This window comes from Trachurus japonicus, chromosome 11 (assembly GCF_045865225.1).
Source record: "Trachurus japonicus isolate A0001 chromosome 11, Traja_1.0".
NCBI lineage: Eukaryota > Metazoa > Chordata > Actinopteri > Carangiformes > Carangidae > Trachurus > Trachurus japonicus.
The window spans coordinates 941150-957021 of record NC_140917.1 but is presented as its reverse complement, the minus strand read 5'-3'; the positions used below and the strand labels follow the sequence as shown (position 1 = coordinate 957021).

The following is a 15872-nucleotide window of genomic DNA, read 5'->3' as shown; positions in this document are numbered from 1 at the left end:
AATTTACGGTTTCAAAAGCCTGCCTGGAACGCAGCATTAGCCAAAACCACCGGATCGCTTACTTCTGCTTTAAGTGTCATGCACCAGTTAAAACACCCAGCCTGTAAGCTACAGTAGGATCAAGGACTGTTTGACGACTGAATGCACATGTCCTCTTACCGAATACAGCTGGTGATTATGATGTAATGATGTGAACTGTTTTTATCTTTGTTTTGTTACTGCTTTTCAAGTGTGTATTTTATGTGGACTTACTGTGCTGCTCTCTTGGCCAGGATTCTCTTGCAGAAGAGATTCTGAATCTCAATGGGATCATTCCTGGTTAAATAAAGGTTAAATAAAAATAAAAAAGGGCTTACAAGACACATTTCATATTTAGACAACAAACAAAATCATCAGAGACAAAGCAAAAACAAATCCACTTGGAATTCACATCAATAATTCACTTTTTCTTAGTGTCCAGGCACTTTTTATGAAAGTAGCTCTAGTAAAGACTTCCAACTTTACCTCATCATCATCAGCCCAGAACATGGCGACACAACATTTTTCACATTTTCCTTTCTATATATTCTATTCATATGTGTCAATAGGGTCAGTTATTGTCACCTTTAAAGAGGAACTATACAAGTCTGGTTGCTTTTCTGCTGTGTTGCTAACCCTCCTCTCAGCCATGTGCATTTGTTTACAATGAAGCCGGAGAAAAATCAAAACATGGAGCGGTGGATAACGTTATATAACATTAAAACGATGTTACGATGTGTATGTTTGTGTAGTCTTCACTGTCATAAACTAAAGATTACTCGTTACGGAGCGCGTTTGTGTCGCGGTGCGGCTTCACATTTTGCATTTTCTGAAACAAAAACTGCCTGTTCTGACTTCGTCATATAACGGACAATGAAACACAAAATGCAGTTCATCCTCAATTACATTTAGATGACATAATGTGCAGAGTCTTTCATCCTCAGGTACTGAGTTAAACCGACCTACTTCTACTGCCAGAGGAAGAATCCAGCCCTCAGATAGGAACATAAAGATTATTATCTTTGATCTGACCAGTGGCAAAGTCACATAGGGACAATTACACATTATTCAACTGGCAATCAGTTCTGAGCTTCGGTTCAAACCAGATGTCATCAGCCCATTTTTCTTTATGCTCAAGAAATAACTTATGGGCTACTTCACAAAATTAACATTACAACACAATCCATTAGTGAAAAGAATATGTTGTTGATGGGCCTCATGTTGTGTGTGTGTGTTTGCTGACTGAGACTGTGTGTTAACGTGTGTGGTCACCACAGGGAGACATCCAGCAGCTGCTCATCGCCTCCAACCCTCAGGCTGCCTACGACTTCTGTGAACACTACAGCCCCGACTGTGACTCCCCGCTGCCCAAGACCCAGGCTCAGGACCCCAACACATACGTGAGTAACACACCTCCACACCAGCTACACATACACAGACAAACAAAACACAACGTCTTCTCCTCCACGCTCAGAAACAAAACCTTCCTGCAGCGGACAACAAACAGCTTTTATTCATCCAATAAGGTTTCACATGAACCCACATCAGATACAGAGCCGACACCGTCAGGCCGATCGCACCACGTTAGACTCATCTAAAGCTCCAACAAACCAAACCCAAACTGAACCAGTGAACTTTAGTTTCCTTTTCTGTGGCACAAGAGTTTAGTTTCTTTAGCCAGTGCTGTTTTTTCCTTCTTGAACTAAACGGAAATCAAGAAATGAAGGAAATATATGAAGGAAAAATCTTGATAATTTAGGAAAAGGCTGAAAGTGAAAATAGGAAGGACACAATTTTAAGACGCATATATGTAGGCTATTGTATATTGTATATATTCTATATATACTGTATGTGTCAACAGGGTCAGTTATTGTCACCTTTAATTTAATGCAAAAGGTTTGTGCAGGTTTTCAAATTCCCCTCCCATGTTTACTTTAAGTTCATGTTTACAAAGTCCACTCAACTCCAGATATAAAGACATTAAATCTGTCCGTAAAGCTTCATGACACAAAGACCTCACTCAGAAAACAAAAAGAAAAAGTCAAAAAGCTTGCAAAAAACTTGCAATGGGAGCACATCTCACATTTCAGAATAAATCATGTGAAAAGTGAGTATTTTGTCCTATAATGAACTAATGAAGATGTGCTACCATTGCTAGTTTTTTGTCTCATATTAATTCTCTGAGTTGAATGAGCCTCTTTGTTGAAGCACAACCTCTTATTGTGAAAAGGAAAAAAGTCCTCAGGTTCAGTTTGATACCGACGTGTCATCTGATGATGTCATCAAAGTGCTGCTCTCCCTTCCTGTCCCCCCTCCCTCCCTCCCCCCCGTCATCAGCAACAGTTTGTATCCATCCACTTTCCTCCTCATATCCGTCTGTGTGTCTGATACGAGGTAACTAACTAACTACCTGTGCGGCACATTTCCATCATTCACACACGTTGCTGTGGAGAAACATGACGTCAGTGGATTAGTTGTCGCTCCGCTGCACTGGACCACAGAAAGGTAGGGGAAAGAGGATGATACAACGTTTTACTCTCCCTCGTTCTTTCCCTCGGATCCAAGACAGAGAGTTTCTTTAGTTAAGTTAAAATAAAATGAAGTTAAATTCTGATTGGTTTTCTGGTTAAATTGAGAAATAAAAGCATTTGTCATGACGATGGCTTAAGGTGGAGCCTCTTTGCTCACTGAGACTGGATGTGCACGTTACATAATATCTCATATTAAGTTTTGCAAGATCTCCTTCATTCTGTTTAGATTAGGAAGCTGATCTAGAATCAGCTACAAGTGATTCTCATCCGCATTCATTCATTCATCCAAAGTACAAGATCTGTGTTGTTAGTCAGACGCTCTGTCGTGTTGAGATGACCGCTTTCTGAATGAATACAAACCTCTCTGGTTTTATTCATCCGCTTCAGTTCCCTTTGCTTTGTTTTGTTATTTTGCTGTTTTCTCATTGGTCGAGGTCGACTGTGCGTCTGTGACGTTTTAAATATCAGAACTTTTCATGCAGCAGCAGCACAGACGACCTCTGATGAATGAGAAAAATAAAAGCTTTGCATTCTGTCTATCACCATGTGTTATTTTATTTTTTACCCCCCTTTTTGCTGCTTCGCCCCTTCTTCTCCTTCTTCTTCACCTTTATTTACCCCCTGGACACCCTCTCTCCCTCCATTCATCCCTCTTTCTGCTGCCAAACCACCTCTCTGCCCATCCCTCACTCCTTCCATCCCTCCACCGCTCTCAGTACTTTGATGAGGAGCAGGATGACCATGAATACCCCTATTATTATGAGGAAACAACAGGCGTTCCCAAGCTGCAGGTAAAGAGGGAGCAAGAGAGAGGGAAAACACCAGCTGGGTTTGTGGAAGGGACGGAGAATGAGAGAGAGAGGTATTAAAGCAGTAACACAGGGATCATTCATTGTATACGTTTGAGCATCAACTAAATTTACATTTCTAAAATATTAAAATGTTACTTCTATACCTCTCTCCTCCCTCATGGCTCCACACCTCCCTTGTTTTAATCATGTCTCACCTTCTCTTTAATCCACATCCACCTGATCCCTTCACCTCCGTCACACAGGAAAAACTCCTGCTCCTTGTGATTCATTTTGTCCTCATGTCATTTACATGTTGTCATATATATATATATGTATGTGTGTGTGTGTTCAGAGGTGGCCGAGTGGGGGCACTAGGGTGGTTTAGGTGCAGCTGTGTTGTTACACACACGCACACTTTCTTCTTTTCCACATTCCACAAAAGTAAAAAAAACATTTTAGGGAATTGAAGGAGCAAGTTGATGTTTAGAGTGTCGAGAATACGAATAAATCTGTGTTGCAAACATGGAATTAGTCCATAATTAAAAGCAAATATCATATAACTATGGTTTCTATCTATTTCTGGTTTTACTGTGTGGGTCTGAGCACAGGAAACGAATAAGAGAGTGAGGAGAAACCTTCTCTTTATGTCGTCTTGGTCAAATTAGTCGCTGTAAATACGTCGTGTTTTCCTGAATCCGTTGTGTGCAGGATGGGCGGAGTTTGTCCCACAGCAGGTGTTCAGAAGATAATCACAGATCTGCATCAGTAAAATGTTTTCCTGTGATTGTTTGTCTTTTCTAGCACTGGTTGTTGTGTGGTTGTTTATGGAAAACTCTGCCCGTTCAGTTTGTCAGGAAACCTCCAGACAGATTTGCAGCAGTTTGACCCGCGGCATGTGTTGTGTTGTGTTGTGTCTGTGTCTGTGTTGCCTTGTTACTTGCATGGTTTCCTACTGTGATTGTCTTGGAGGATGTCACCGCATGCACCGACTGTTTGTCTGCGTCGTTTTCCAGTCGACATCTCAGTGCACATGTTGTTGTGTTGGGAAATGCATCATGGTTTTACACCTGACCTTCGTATGGCATACATGACTTCAATGAATGCCACAGCCTGTCTCCTTTAAGTCTGTCTCTGTTGTGTTTTGCATATTTGAGGAGTTTGTATCCGCGGTGACGGCCTGTTTCCCCCTCGTTCTATATTATCTGGGTGATTTTTATTGTACAGTTTGTTTACAGTTTTAGTTTGCATGTGTTTTCACTGTAGCAGCACGAGTAGTAATAATTGATTTATGCATTTAGTGGTTTTATGTGACTAACCTGCCTTTGCATGCAAACCTGGCATCTCATCGTTAGCATGGCTCACCTGCAGCAACCACCTCTGTCTGTCTGTCTGTAGTTCGACTGCTCCGCTTCCGTGCATTACAAACTGAGTGCATCAGTGTATGTGTATGTTTTATGTGTGTGTGTGTTTGTGTGTCTGTGCAGTGTGTGTGAGTTTAGCACCAGCTTTACCTGACCAGTCACACCCTCAGTGCCTCTGCCAAACCACAGGCTCCAGTTCCTGTTAGCACCAAGATGCTGCTTTGTCATTTTAATATTGGGAATGGCATTACTGGAGAAATCAGCAACAAAAAAAGAATTAAAATTCTCAAATGTCTGATGTCAATTTGGTTTTTACTGGTAGTTTTTACGGTTGTGTTTTAATTTCCCATTGTAAAGCTTGTATTGATCCTCTGCTGTATCCAGTAATGCCTGTACAGTCTCAGTAAATCATCCAAGCCTTAGCCATCTTTATGTCATTGTTTCTCAAAACATCCACTCTTGTCTTTCTCTCTCCTTCTGTCCATCCCTTGTTTGTGCTTTTCACCCCCATCCCAACCCCTCCATACATCTTTGTCTTCCTCCACTCTCTCTCTGTGCCTTCGTCAATATGCACTTCTTACATACTAAACAACATCTCAACCAAACAATAATCACGGATATTAGAAGAAGGCGCTCAATGGAAAAGCAGCCCCGACTAAAACCACCCCGGTCAAAGCCAAACCCACTCCGGCTAAGCTGGCCAAGTCTGCAGCGTACAAACTGGTAGTGAAGCCGCCTATGCCCACCAAGGCCTCCAAGTCCTCCACAGCCAAGGCCCTCAAAGCTAAGCCCACTGCCGTCGAGATCCTCCTGTCTAAGATCAAACCTACAGCAGCAGCTAAGGCTAAGCTAACAGTTAGCAATGGCAAAGCAGCCGCTGAGAAGAAAGCCAACGGTGCAGCTAAAGCTAATGGCAACGGGAAAGCAGCTGTAACTAAAGCCAATGGCAATGGTAAAGCTGCAGCTGAAGCTAAGCCCACGGCTCAGGCCAAGGTCAACGGCAACGGAAAGGTTGTAGTCGAGAAGAAAGTCAATGGCAACGGAAACGGAAAATCCTCTGCAGAGAAGAAAGCCAACGGAAACGGAAAGGCCACTGTTGTGTCCAAGGCCAACGGCAAAGCTGCAGCTGAGAAGAAAGTCAACGGAAACGGCAAAGTGACCGTTGAAGTGAAGGAGGTCAAAGTCAAAACTAACGGCAAGGCTGAGAACAAAGTCAACGGTGAGGCTAAGGCTAACGGCAAAGTTACCACTGTGGTAGAGAAGAAAGTCGTTAGCAACGGTGCCGCTACTCAGGCAAAAGTTGAAACCACTACAAAAACCAAGACTGAGAAGGTTGTTAAAGTAGAGAAGACTGTGGTCAGTGCAGCCAAATCAGCTGCTAAAGTAGAAGCCACCAAAACGCCCAAACCCACAAAGTCCTCCAAGCCTGAACCTACGAAGGCGGCGGTGAAGGCGGCGGCCACCAAAGCTCCTGCAGCAAAAAGCCAACTGAAGGTCACCGAGGTCACCAAAGTTAAAACCGTGGTCACCAAAGTCCCTCTGGTCAAAACGTCCGTTAGCAAAGCAGCGAAGAGCGTTGTGGAGAAGGTTTCCATGGTGAAGAAGGCCACGCCCACGCCCGCCGCTGCCCGGCCCACTCCGCCCAGACCCACCAAGTCCAAGCTGGTGCTGGACGCCAACGTCAAATCCCAGCACAAAGCCTTCCCGCCCTTCGGCAAGTCGGTGCTGAGTGGAACCGTCGTCCCGGCCAAGAAAATCACCAACGGTTACCAACAGGTACAACAGGAGCGCTCATGTTTGGGTCGGAGCGTCCAGAGTCGGATATGTCCCGTCTTTCCCATCTGGGAGCAGCTCTGTCCGCCATCCAGGGTCTGCAGCTAAATCACTGTGAAACTTAAAGGGATACACCAACATTTTTTTTTTACGTGTCTTGCCTCACTCCCGAGTCCATGACCAGCAGATAGACACCATCCTTTTGACTGTGCGTGCAGTAACAAGGGAGATAGAGCCGTATCGCCGTAATTAGCTTAGCTCAAACACTGGAAGTGTATAGGTAGTGTTAGCCTGCCTCCACCTAAAGTCGCTAATTAGCTTAGCTCAAACACTGGAAGTGTATAGGTAGTGTTAGCCTGCCTCCTACCTAAAGTCGCTAATTAGCTTAGCTCAAACACTGGAAGTGTATAGGTAGTGTTAGCCTTCCTCCTACCTAAAGTCGCTAATTAGCTTAGCTCAAACACTGGAAGTGTATAGGTAGTGTTAGCCTGCCTCCACCTAAAGTCGCTAATTAGCTTAGCTCAAACACTGGAAGTGTATGGGTAGTGTTAGCCTGCCTCCACCTAAAGTCATCAGAGAAACTCTTCAGCAACTCTAAAGGGAAACCAGCGGGCCGATCTTCGTCTCAGAGCTGACAAAACTCTCCGGTAAGGCATCTTGAGCGGTCAAATGCCGCTAACGGGACGAGATCGGTCAAAACGGAGGGTTCAAGCAAAGACGCTTTATTTTGGTTCAAGCTAGCTACATCGAGGGTAGGTTAGCTTCCTGTTTCAAAGTAAAAGCACAAATTCTATCCTCATGGTTTCCTGTATGTAAAGGGCAACGGGTGTCTTCCAGCGTTTGAGCTAAGCTAATTACGGTGATACGGCTCTATCTCCCTTGTTACTGCACGCACAGTCAAAAGGATGGTGTCTATCTACTTGTCATGGACTAGGAAGTGAGGCAAGACACGAAAAAAAATGTTGGCGTATCACTTCAATACTTGTTTTGTTTTTTTTCACTTCGGGGAGTAGTTTGATCTCTGAGTAAATGGCCGGCAGTGATGATTTTGCTGTAAATCCTCCATGGTGGACAGTCTGGTCTTCAGGATGGAGCGGTTCATAGCGAGCTGGGCGCCTTCTCCTCTGTCTGTATATCATATGATCTTCACCATCAGCCCACCTGCTCCATATGATATGATACAGCGGTGCACACTGAAGCATGGCTCATTCTACAGTTTCATTGTTCTTTCATATTCCCTCCTCAACACTGGATCTCAGAGCCTGAACACACTCCATCGCTCCGTCTCTTCCGTCTTTTTTTGTCTTTTTTTATTCGGCGAAACCGGTCCGGTGAATGAATGAGCATGGGGTTGCTATGGCACAGAAACTAAACCTGAGAAAACACAAATACTCTCACACTCTACACACAACAACACAACACAACCAACCTCCCCCGTCACTCTCTCACTCTGGTTTTCTGTCATTTTGTTGAAGTACCTGTGTTTTCTCTCTGTCTCTGGTCATATTTTATTTTTTCAAATATGAAGTGAATCAGCCTCACAGAATCTAAAAAAGCAAATGTTAAGTTTGCTTTCATTAGCGCTGCTTGTGTTTATTGTGCAATCGACAGTGAAGTTGCCAATTTTCAAGGTGGGCGGGGTCTGAAACAGTCCTAGCATGTGAAGGAACAGATTTATTTTCTGTGAGGCTGTTGATTTGGGTTGTTTGTTTCTCTGTTTTCTGGTCTTGGGTGAAACTAGACATCCCGAAGCATCAGGTCCTGATGTTTCCATGGTAACGGATGGATAGCTGCTCTGAGTGCAGGTTCACCCTCTCATCAGTCTTGGCTTTGTGAAGCAATAATGGTTCAACAATGCAACGAAAAGAAATCTCAGCAGTGTCGTCTCAACGACTCCCTAAATCTCACACCTGGTGAGATTTATAGTCGCTGAGACTCTAAGACTTCCTGAAATTTCTTTTCTAAAAAAAAATGGATCTTTACAACTTTAAAAATGTGAGTTGCCACTAAACGTTTCTTTGTCTCTGGCAACCGCAGTTTTACGATGTGTTCCATTTTCTCCTTTTACCTCATCGTTACCTCACACAAGCAGACTTTGAACTAACCACGCTCTTCCAATCAAATCTGCTTACTTCCTCCCTGCTCCCCCAATTCCTGTCAACTTGACCAATCAGGATGTAGACACTGAATATGCCGAGGCCGGCCACACCGCTACAGAGACTGATTATTACTATGAGGAGACGGTGCCACTGCCCGAGGGTGAGGTGAATGGACATGAAGTGGTTCCTGAGCAGGTAAAGAAAAGAAAACGACACACTGATCAGCTCACAGCTCACGGCTCACGGCCGGGGCAGATAGACCCTGTAGAGAACATGCATGGTCATTATTAGTCTATTTAATATGGTATAAAGTTGACAGAAAGAGGAAAGAGGACGGTGCAGCACTGTGGTGGTGAGCCCAGTCTGTAGTTTAACCTCGTAGCTGTAGCTCTGTGTCTCTTCTCTAACCAACACATCACATCACTGTTTTATCTGCGCCGACGCCACGCGACACAAGACATAAGAGAAAAACCTCCTTCAAAGGAGAACGCACCACATTCATCTGCTCCCACCATCAAACAGTTTTATGTGACTCCCCCTTTCCCCTAACAACAAGATCCCCTGGGTTTGCTCTCATCACAGGACTCGTCAGTCAGGCCCACGTCTCGTCATCAGAGCAAAAGTATCTTGAGAAAAAGGGGATTCACGCAGGAATGTTTGATGTGCACCTTTAACCACAGAAACAACAACGGGGAGATGAATATAATGCATTCTTGTTTGAGAGGAAACACAGTAGATGATCCATGTTGTCATCATGAACATTTGATCTGTATCAGCCCACGTTGACGACTTGGTTTTTGGTTTTTCAGTTGAATGTTTTTGCTGGACAGTTCTGTACACTGTAGGAACAAGTATTATCATGTCATTATTACAGTTTGTTGGGTTAGTGTTTTATATTCAGCTGTACAGTGTAATTCCACTGGATTCCTATGTAAACTCCATGGTAAGTACAGTAGTCTGCAGCTGTATAACATAGACTTTGCTTTGCGTAGCAGCAGCTGTTTTCTCAAAGCGTCTCAAGCTGGTGATGAAGAGCTTTGATGGAAACACATGTGATTATTATTTATAGAGCTTCATAGACCATTAACAGGAGATTTAAACCACTAGGACTGATAGAGTCTGTCAGCTGTGTGTTTGTTTTCTGTCCCATTGTCACTGTTAATGTACAAGAGGTAAGACTCACTTCTTTCTACATCGCCCCTCTCCTCCTCCACTCCTCCTCCTCCTTCTGTTCCTACGACGACCTTTCCCTTCATACGAACCTCTTCTTCCTCTTGCATCTTTTTCTCTTCCTTCCTTCCTTCTTTTCCCTTCCCTCTGCCCCCCCCCCGTGTGGCCCTGCCCCCCCCCGGCCGGTGCAGCCCCAGGTGGAGACGACTCTGGTGGGAGAGGAGGTAGAAGCCTCCAAGGCGGCTGCAGCCGGAGAGGAGCTCTTCACTGAGGAGTATGTGACCGGGGACGTGGGCATGAAGGAATACGACTATTCCTACAGAGACTACAACGAGCCCATGCCGGAGACTGGGGAGGCCGACGCCCACATGGGCCCCGCCCTGTCCGCCGTGACAGACCAGGGAGGCGTAAGTCCTTTTTTTTGCTTCAGAGGCAAAAAAAAAAACCAAACAAAAAGAGCAAAACAAAACCAATTTCAACCTGCGACTGTGAATCTCAGTCGTTGTGTGGTTGTGTTCAGAGGCTTCTCAGTCAGCCTCAGAGAAACCTGTATCTGAATACATTTAAAGGGATAGTTTGCCATAATTGCCATAATCTCTATAGTCGTCCCTATAGCAGTAGGTTTGTTACCTTTAATTGTCGGTGCAAGCTGTTTTTAGAACGGCGGAGCAGAGCCGTGAGCTGCTCAGAGCTACGCTACGGAGGCTCATTATGGGATTTCTTGGTTTCCCTCATCATCAAACTCATCAAATACACAATCCAACAACTCCACAACGCTCTGGTGGACAAGTTGTGAGCTGCACATTCACCACGCTATGAGATAATAACACAACGTTACCACAGAGTTGTTTTAGAGGGAAATTCATGCAAAACCGCTGATGCACGTTGCCTTCAGGGACAGTTTTTCATCAACAGTCTCTGTATTTCCCTCTAAAACAACTCTGTGTGGTAACGTTGTGTTATTATCTCATAGCGTGGTGAATGTGCAGCTCACAACTTGTCCACCAGAGCATTGTGGAGTTGTTGGATTGTGTATTTGATGAGTTTGATGAGGGAAACCAAGAAATCCCATGAGCCTACAAACTAACCTACTGCTATGACTATAGGGATTATGGCAATGGGTCAATTTGCCAAAATGTTGAACTATCCCTTTAAAGAACCAAGACTGAGCCCTCACATGGAAACAGTTGAAAGTGGTTTTATTCTGTCCGGTGCAGTGAACGCCACAGGAGGAACAGCTGCTGCCAGCGAGGAGGACCCTGATAAACACAGAGAGTCACTTGAACGTTGCACACGAGATAAAGACGCATCTCAAAGAGTCGACTGCTGCATCTGTTGTTTTGGATGCTGTTTATCTCCGTGTGGCTTCATGTAGAGCAGCTGCTCCTAGATCAGTCTGGAGAACGGTCCAGTCACCTTAAAGTTTATCTCTTTAAGTCAAACAGGTTTTTATTTGATCTTTCTGTTTTCTACACTGGAGTAGTAGTGGTTAATATAATGTGTTATTATATTATTGTTGGTGTGTTTATGAGTGTGCATCTTCTTGCTGTCCCAAAGCCGCCGTTTTCAATGTGTGTGTGTAGGAGCATCTGTACTGACTGTGCTGTGTTGTTGGCTACATGTGTGTTTTCCTCAGGCCGCCGTCAGAGGACAGAAAGGAGACAAGGGAGAACCTGCCGTGCTGGAGCCCGTGAGTTACTTTAATAATGTTTGAGCTGCACCTTTAAAAAAACAGATTTACTATATTTACTATATTTAAACATTGATTAACTGTTTTATTGTATTGTATTGTATTGTATGATATTGATTTTTTCCTGTATTTATTTATATAACCTTGTTTTCACTTTTAGCACTCCCCTCCCCCTCCCCCTTCAGGCTGCACTTGAAAATAAGAATTTTGTTCTTAATTTGCTCGCCTGGTTAAATAAAGGTTAAATAAAAACAGGAAACTCCTCACACAGGCGAACAACTTGTCTTCTCGACCTGCGAAGATGCTGAACATTTCTATTTTCATAGGACCTTATTTAAACTAAACTTTATTTAGTGCATATTTATTTCCCAAAATACTCAGAAAAGTGGTCTTAACTAAGTTTATAGTTGGGGGAAAGTGAAATTACAAACAAGCAAACCTTATCTCAGAGAGTCAGAGTCTGATTCATGCAGCAACGACTTTTATGTTCCTTTGTTGAGTTGAGTTTTTTCCTCCTGTGTTGTATTTTTATCTCTAATTGTAGCTATATTTATTTCCTGCAGGGTATGCTGATTGAAGGACCTCCAGGACCTGAGGGACCTGCTGTAAGTACATGATGCTTTTATATTACAATCCTCATTTCTGTGAAGTGTGAACTATGAATTAACATTATTTCTGGAGTTTGCAACATCACCGTCCAGCTGTCTCGGCCTCAACCCTCTCCTCCTCCTCCTCAGGGTCCCACCGGTCCCTCTGGATCGTCTGGACCTCCTGGCTCTGTTGGTGATCCTGGTGAGAGGGTGAGTGTTTTTTGTGTTACTGGTTTGTTGTGAGTTTATTTCCCCATGGAATCGATCCTATCAGCTCACCTCTCCCCGTGTCTCCGTCCTGCAGGGTCCTCCTGGTCGAGCCGGTCTTCCTGGAGCTGACGGCGTTCCCGGACCTCCTGGAACCTCCGTCATGCTGCCGGTGAGTCGACTGCCTTCCACCTCTGACCCTCAGTTCACCTCACATCACACTGTTTGATTTGTTTGTCTTTTTTATTAGTTCGCACTGCAAAAACTCTAAATCTTTCCAAGAATATTTGTCTTATTTCTTGTCAAAATGTCTCATTTCTAGTCAAAACTAATCTCTTTCCACTTAAAATAAGACTCATCACCTAAAAATTAACTTGTTTTTAGATCATTTTCACTTGTTTCAAACACATTTTCACTTGAAATAAGTAGAAAAATCTGCCAGTGAAAGAAAGTTTTTTGTGCTTGTAATAAGAAAGAAAAACTTGTTCCACTATCAGATTATTTTAAGTGAAAATCAGCTTGAAAGAAGTAAAAAGTGTCTAAAAACAAGCTGCTTTTAATGTGATGAACGAAAAGTAGAAAAAGTAGAAATGACATTTTGACTAAAAATAAGACAAATATTCTTGGTAGGATATTAGATTTTTTGCAGTGCGAGAACTAGTTTGTTGTTTGTTTTGTTGATAAATTTTGTTTTTTTTCCCTCCTGCAGTTCCGGTTCGGTCAGAGCGGAGGAGATAAAGGTCCTGCTGTTTCTGCACAGGAAGCTCAGGCTGCAGCCATCTTGTCTCAGGCCAGGGTTAGTCCCCGTGTTTATTCATCATTTCCACTGTGCTCATCATTTACAATAGAGAGAAGAGTGTAGAGCCCGTCCCAGATACAATACAATACAATACAATACAATACAATACAATAAATCTTTATTCTCCACCATGGTGGAAATTTACCTTCAGCTCACCGTAAAGATACAAAAATTTCATTAAAAACATACAGCAGTTATAATGCCGTTAAAAACACAGTTAAAACATATAGTTAGAAAAAAGGAAGAAGAGCCAGTTAAGAGCAGTTCAGTGTTAGTGCATCACTATGTTGAGTTGAGGAGGCGAGTGGCGTTGGGGATCAAAGAGTTTTTAAAGGCTCCCTTAGCTAGTGGGACCATGTAGCTTGAATTCAGGAGCTTGAATTATAATGAAGATAATGAATGAGATAATAAGATAATGAGATAATGAGATAATGAATCAGTGTGAATAAGTCTCTGTGATCTCTGATGCTGAGGTGTTGTTGTCTCCAGATGGCTCTGAAGGGACCACCCGGACCCATGGGATTCACCGGACGCCCCGGACCCCTGGTGAGTTCACTAGTTTCATCATAAGTCTCTTATCAGTTCTGAAAGGTTTCATTTCTCTTTCTCGTCATTAAAGGTTGAACAGAGTTGATGATGATGTGTGTTTGTTTCAGGGGAATCCTGGAAGTAACGGTCTGAAGGGAGAGAGCGGAGACCCCGGTCCTCAGGTACTAACTCTGACCTCTGACCCCACAACCATATCACACCATTTAAATCATTTTTTATGTCAAATCAAATGATTAATTCTCTCTTTTACCTCTTAGTGTTGTTTATGTTACTACTGAGCTCACTGTGAACTCCACTCAGATCTACTGCATACCTAGGCTTAGGTTTATTTATTTAGCACACATTTATATGTGTATATAATTACAACAAAACACATTTCTATGGCTAACAAATAAACATAGAGAAAAAGGAGATAAAGTGCATACATAATCAACGTTATATGAGCAAAAGGAGCAAAAATGAGGAGAGAGAGAACAAAGTCATCATTAACAAATAGAGACAATGGAAATAAGGTACAAAAAATTCATAGATTGAAATCATGAAAAAGACATTTTTCAATCTATGAATTATTGATTATCTATATTGCTCATGAAAGTAACAAGGATCGGTTTAAAACGTTGTTAAAACTGATTCTCTCAGAATTTAATGAATTATGATTTAACATATCTAGAGGAGTGGTTTCAGTTTGAATGGAGTTGTAGTTGTATGTACCCTTCTTTGGAGTGGATATGTGTACGGGGAGTCAAAGTGCATGGTTGCAGTCACTTCAGACAGTTAATCTTTATTAATGTGACTTATTTTTATTTATTATTATATTATACTACATTATTTAAGGTATTGAAGTATAGAATGAATCTGAGTGTAGAGAAATGGTGACGTCTGTCAAATGATGGCAGTTTTGTTAGGGAGTTGTTGTTGTATGTTCTTGTGTTGTCATGTATAAATGTATGTTTCTAATGTGTAAGTGTGGATGTTTACAGTATGTGTATGTTGCGTGTATGTCGGACCCCAGGAAGAATAGCCGATTCTGTGTGCTAATGGAGATCCTAAAATAAAAAAGTGTCTTATGAGAGATGTGTTGTTGTTTGTCAGGGGCCCCGGGGACCTCACGGTTTGATGGGACCTCCAGGCAAATCAGGAAGAAGAGTGAGTATAAAAAACATCCATAAATATGATATCTGCACAAACATGTCCTGTCAATAACAAAACAAGTATGCAGAGACTGTTCTGAACATCATCTGGTGTCCTGACAGGGCCGAGCTGGAGCTGACGGAGCCAGGGGAATGCCTGGAGAGTCTGGATCTAAGGTAACTTCTGTCTGCAACTGGAATTTACAGCATGAAACATGTCACCTTGAATTAAAACATACAGTATATTTATATTCCCTCTGAGTTTTTAGATGTTTGCAGGTGTGAAAAACATGTTAATTGTTCCTGGTCCTGCTGCTGCAACACTTTCTGTCTCTGTAAATCAGACGTAGAGTCACACTGTCGATGATGCATCTGTATTGTAACTGTATCTTTAATGAACCACGGTCTACTACAACAGTGTCCTCTTTTAACAGCAAACTAAAAACATATTCTTCTTTGTGTGTATATCTTGTTGCTGCTTTCTTGGCCAGGCCTTGCTTGTAAAAGAGATTTTTTTATCTCAAGCAATCTGCCTGGTAAAATAAAGGTAAAATAAATAAATAAATATATCTTATTTCACAAGCTTTTAGTTATGTTTAAAGCCTGTGTTTTATTTCTGTCTTGTTTGCTTTAAGAATTATTATTATTATAATGATGATAATAATACATTCTTGTGTGTTTTAATAATGTCCTAAATATTTTCTTATCCTATATGCTATGTTATGTTATACACAATGAATCTTTGTTTTCATTTTTGAAGCACTTTGAGTTTACGCTTTCTGTATGAATGTGTGTGTGTGTGTGTGTGTCTGTGTGTGTGTGTGTGTGTGTGTGTGTGTGTGTGTGTGTCCCTCAGGGTGATCGTGGGTTCGATGGCCTTCCTGGTTTACCTGGAGACAAAGGACACAGAGTGAGTCAACGACAAAACACAAACACAACACAACACAACGCCACATTCAAACAACAAACTTTATTAACTTTATCGATATCTCTTCATGAGGAGAGCTGATCTCTGACTCCTCCTCTTCTCTCTCGTCTCCTCAGGGCGACACGGGACCGTTGGGACCCGTGGGATCTCAGGGAGAGGACGGAGAGCGGGTACGAAGACACGACTCGTTGCCGTGACGATCCACGACCACGACCGTCTGTGATTAAACTCTTTCA

General features: G+C 42.7%; 1 protein-coding gene across 1 annotated transcript in view; it reads left to right on the top strand.

Annotated features, from left to right (window-relative positions):
* Positions 1–938: 938 nt before the first annotated feature.
* col11a2 (collagen, type XI, alpha 2) overlaps positions 939–15872 on the top strand; it is a 34552-nt gene continuing 19618 nt past the window's right edge. Inside the window, exons 1-16 of the mRNA XM_085790522.1 lie at positions 939–962; positions 1296–1418; positions 5326–6477; positions 8649–8768; positions 9935–10150; positions 11380–11433; positions 11997–12038; positions 12171–12233; positions 12328–12402; positions 12940–13026; positions 13519–13575; positions 13686–13739; positions 14671–14724; positions 14832–14885; positions 15565–15618; positions 15753–15806. Coding sequence (XP_085646648.1) covers positions 939–962; positions 1296–1418; positions 5326–6477; positions 8649–8768; positions 9935–10150; positions 11380–11433; positions 11997–12038; positions 12171–12233; positions 12328–12402; positions 12940–13026; positions 13519–13575; positions 13686–13739; positions 14671–14724; positions 14832–14885; positions 15565–15618; positions 15753–15806 — 2283 coding nt within the window. The remainder of the gene's footprint in view (positions 963–1295; positions 1419–5325; positions 6478–8648; positions 8769–9934; positions 10151–11379; positions 11434–11996; positions 12039–12170; positions 12234–12327; positions 12403–12939; positions 13027–13518; positions 13576–13685; positions 13740–14670; positions 14725–14831; positions 14886–15564; positions 15619–15752; positions 15807–15872) is intronic.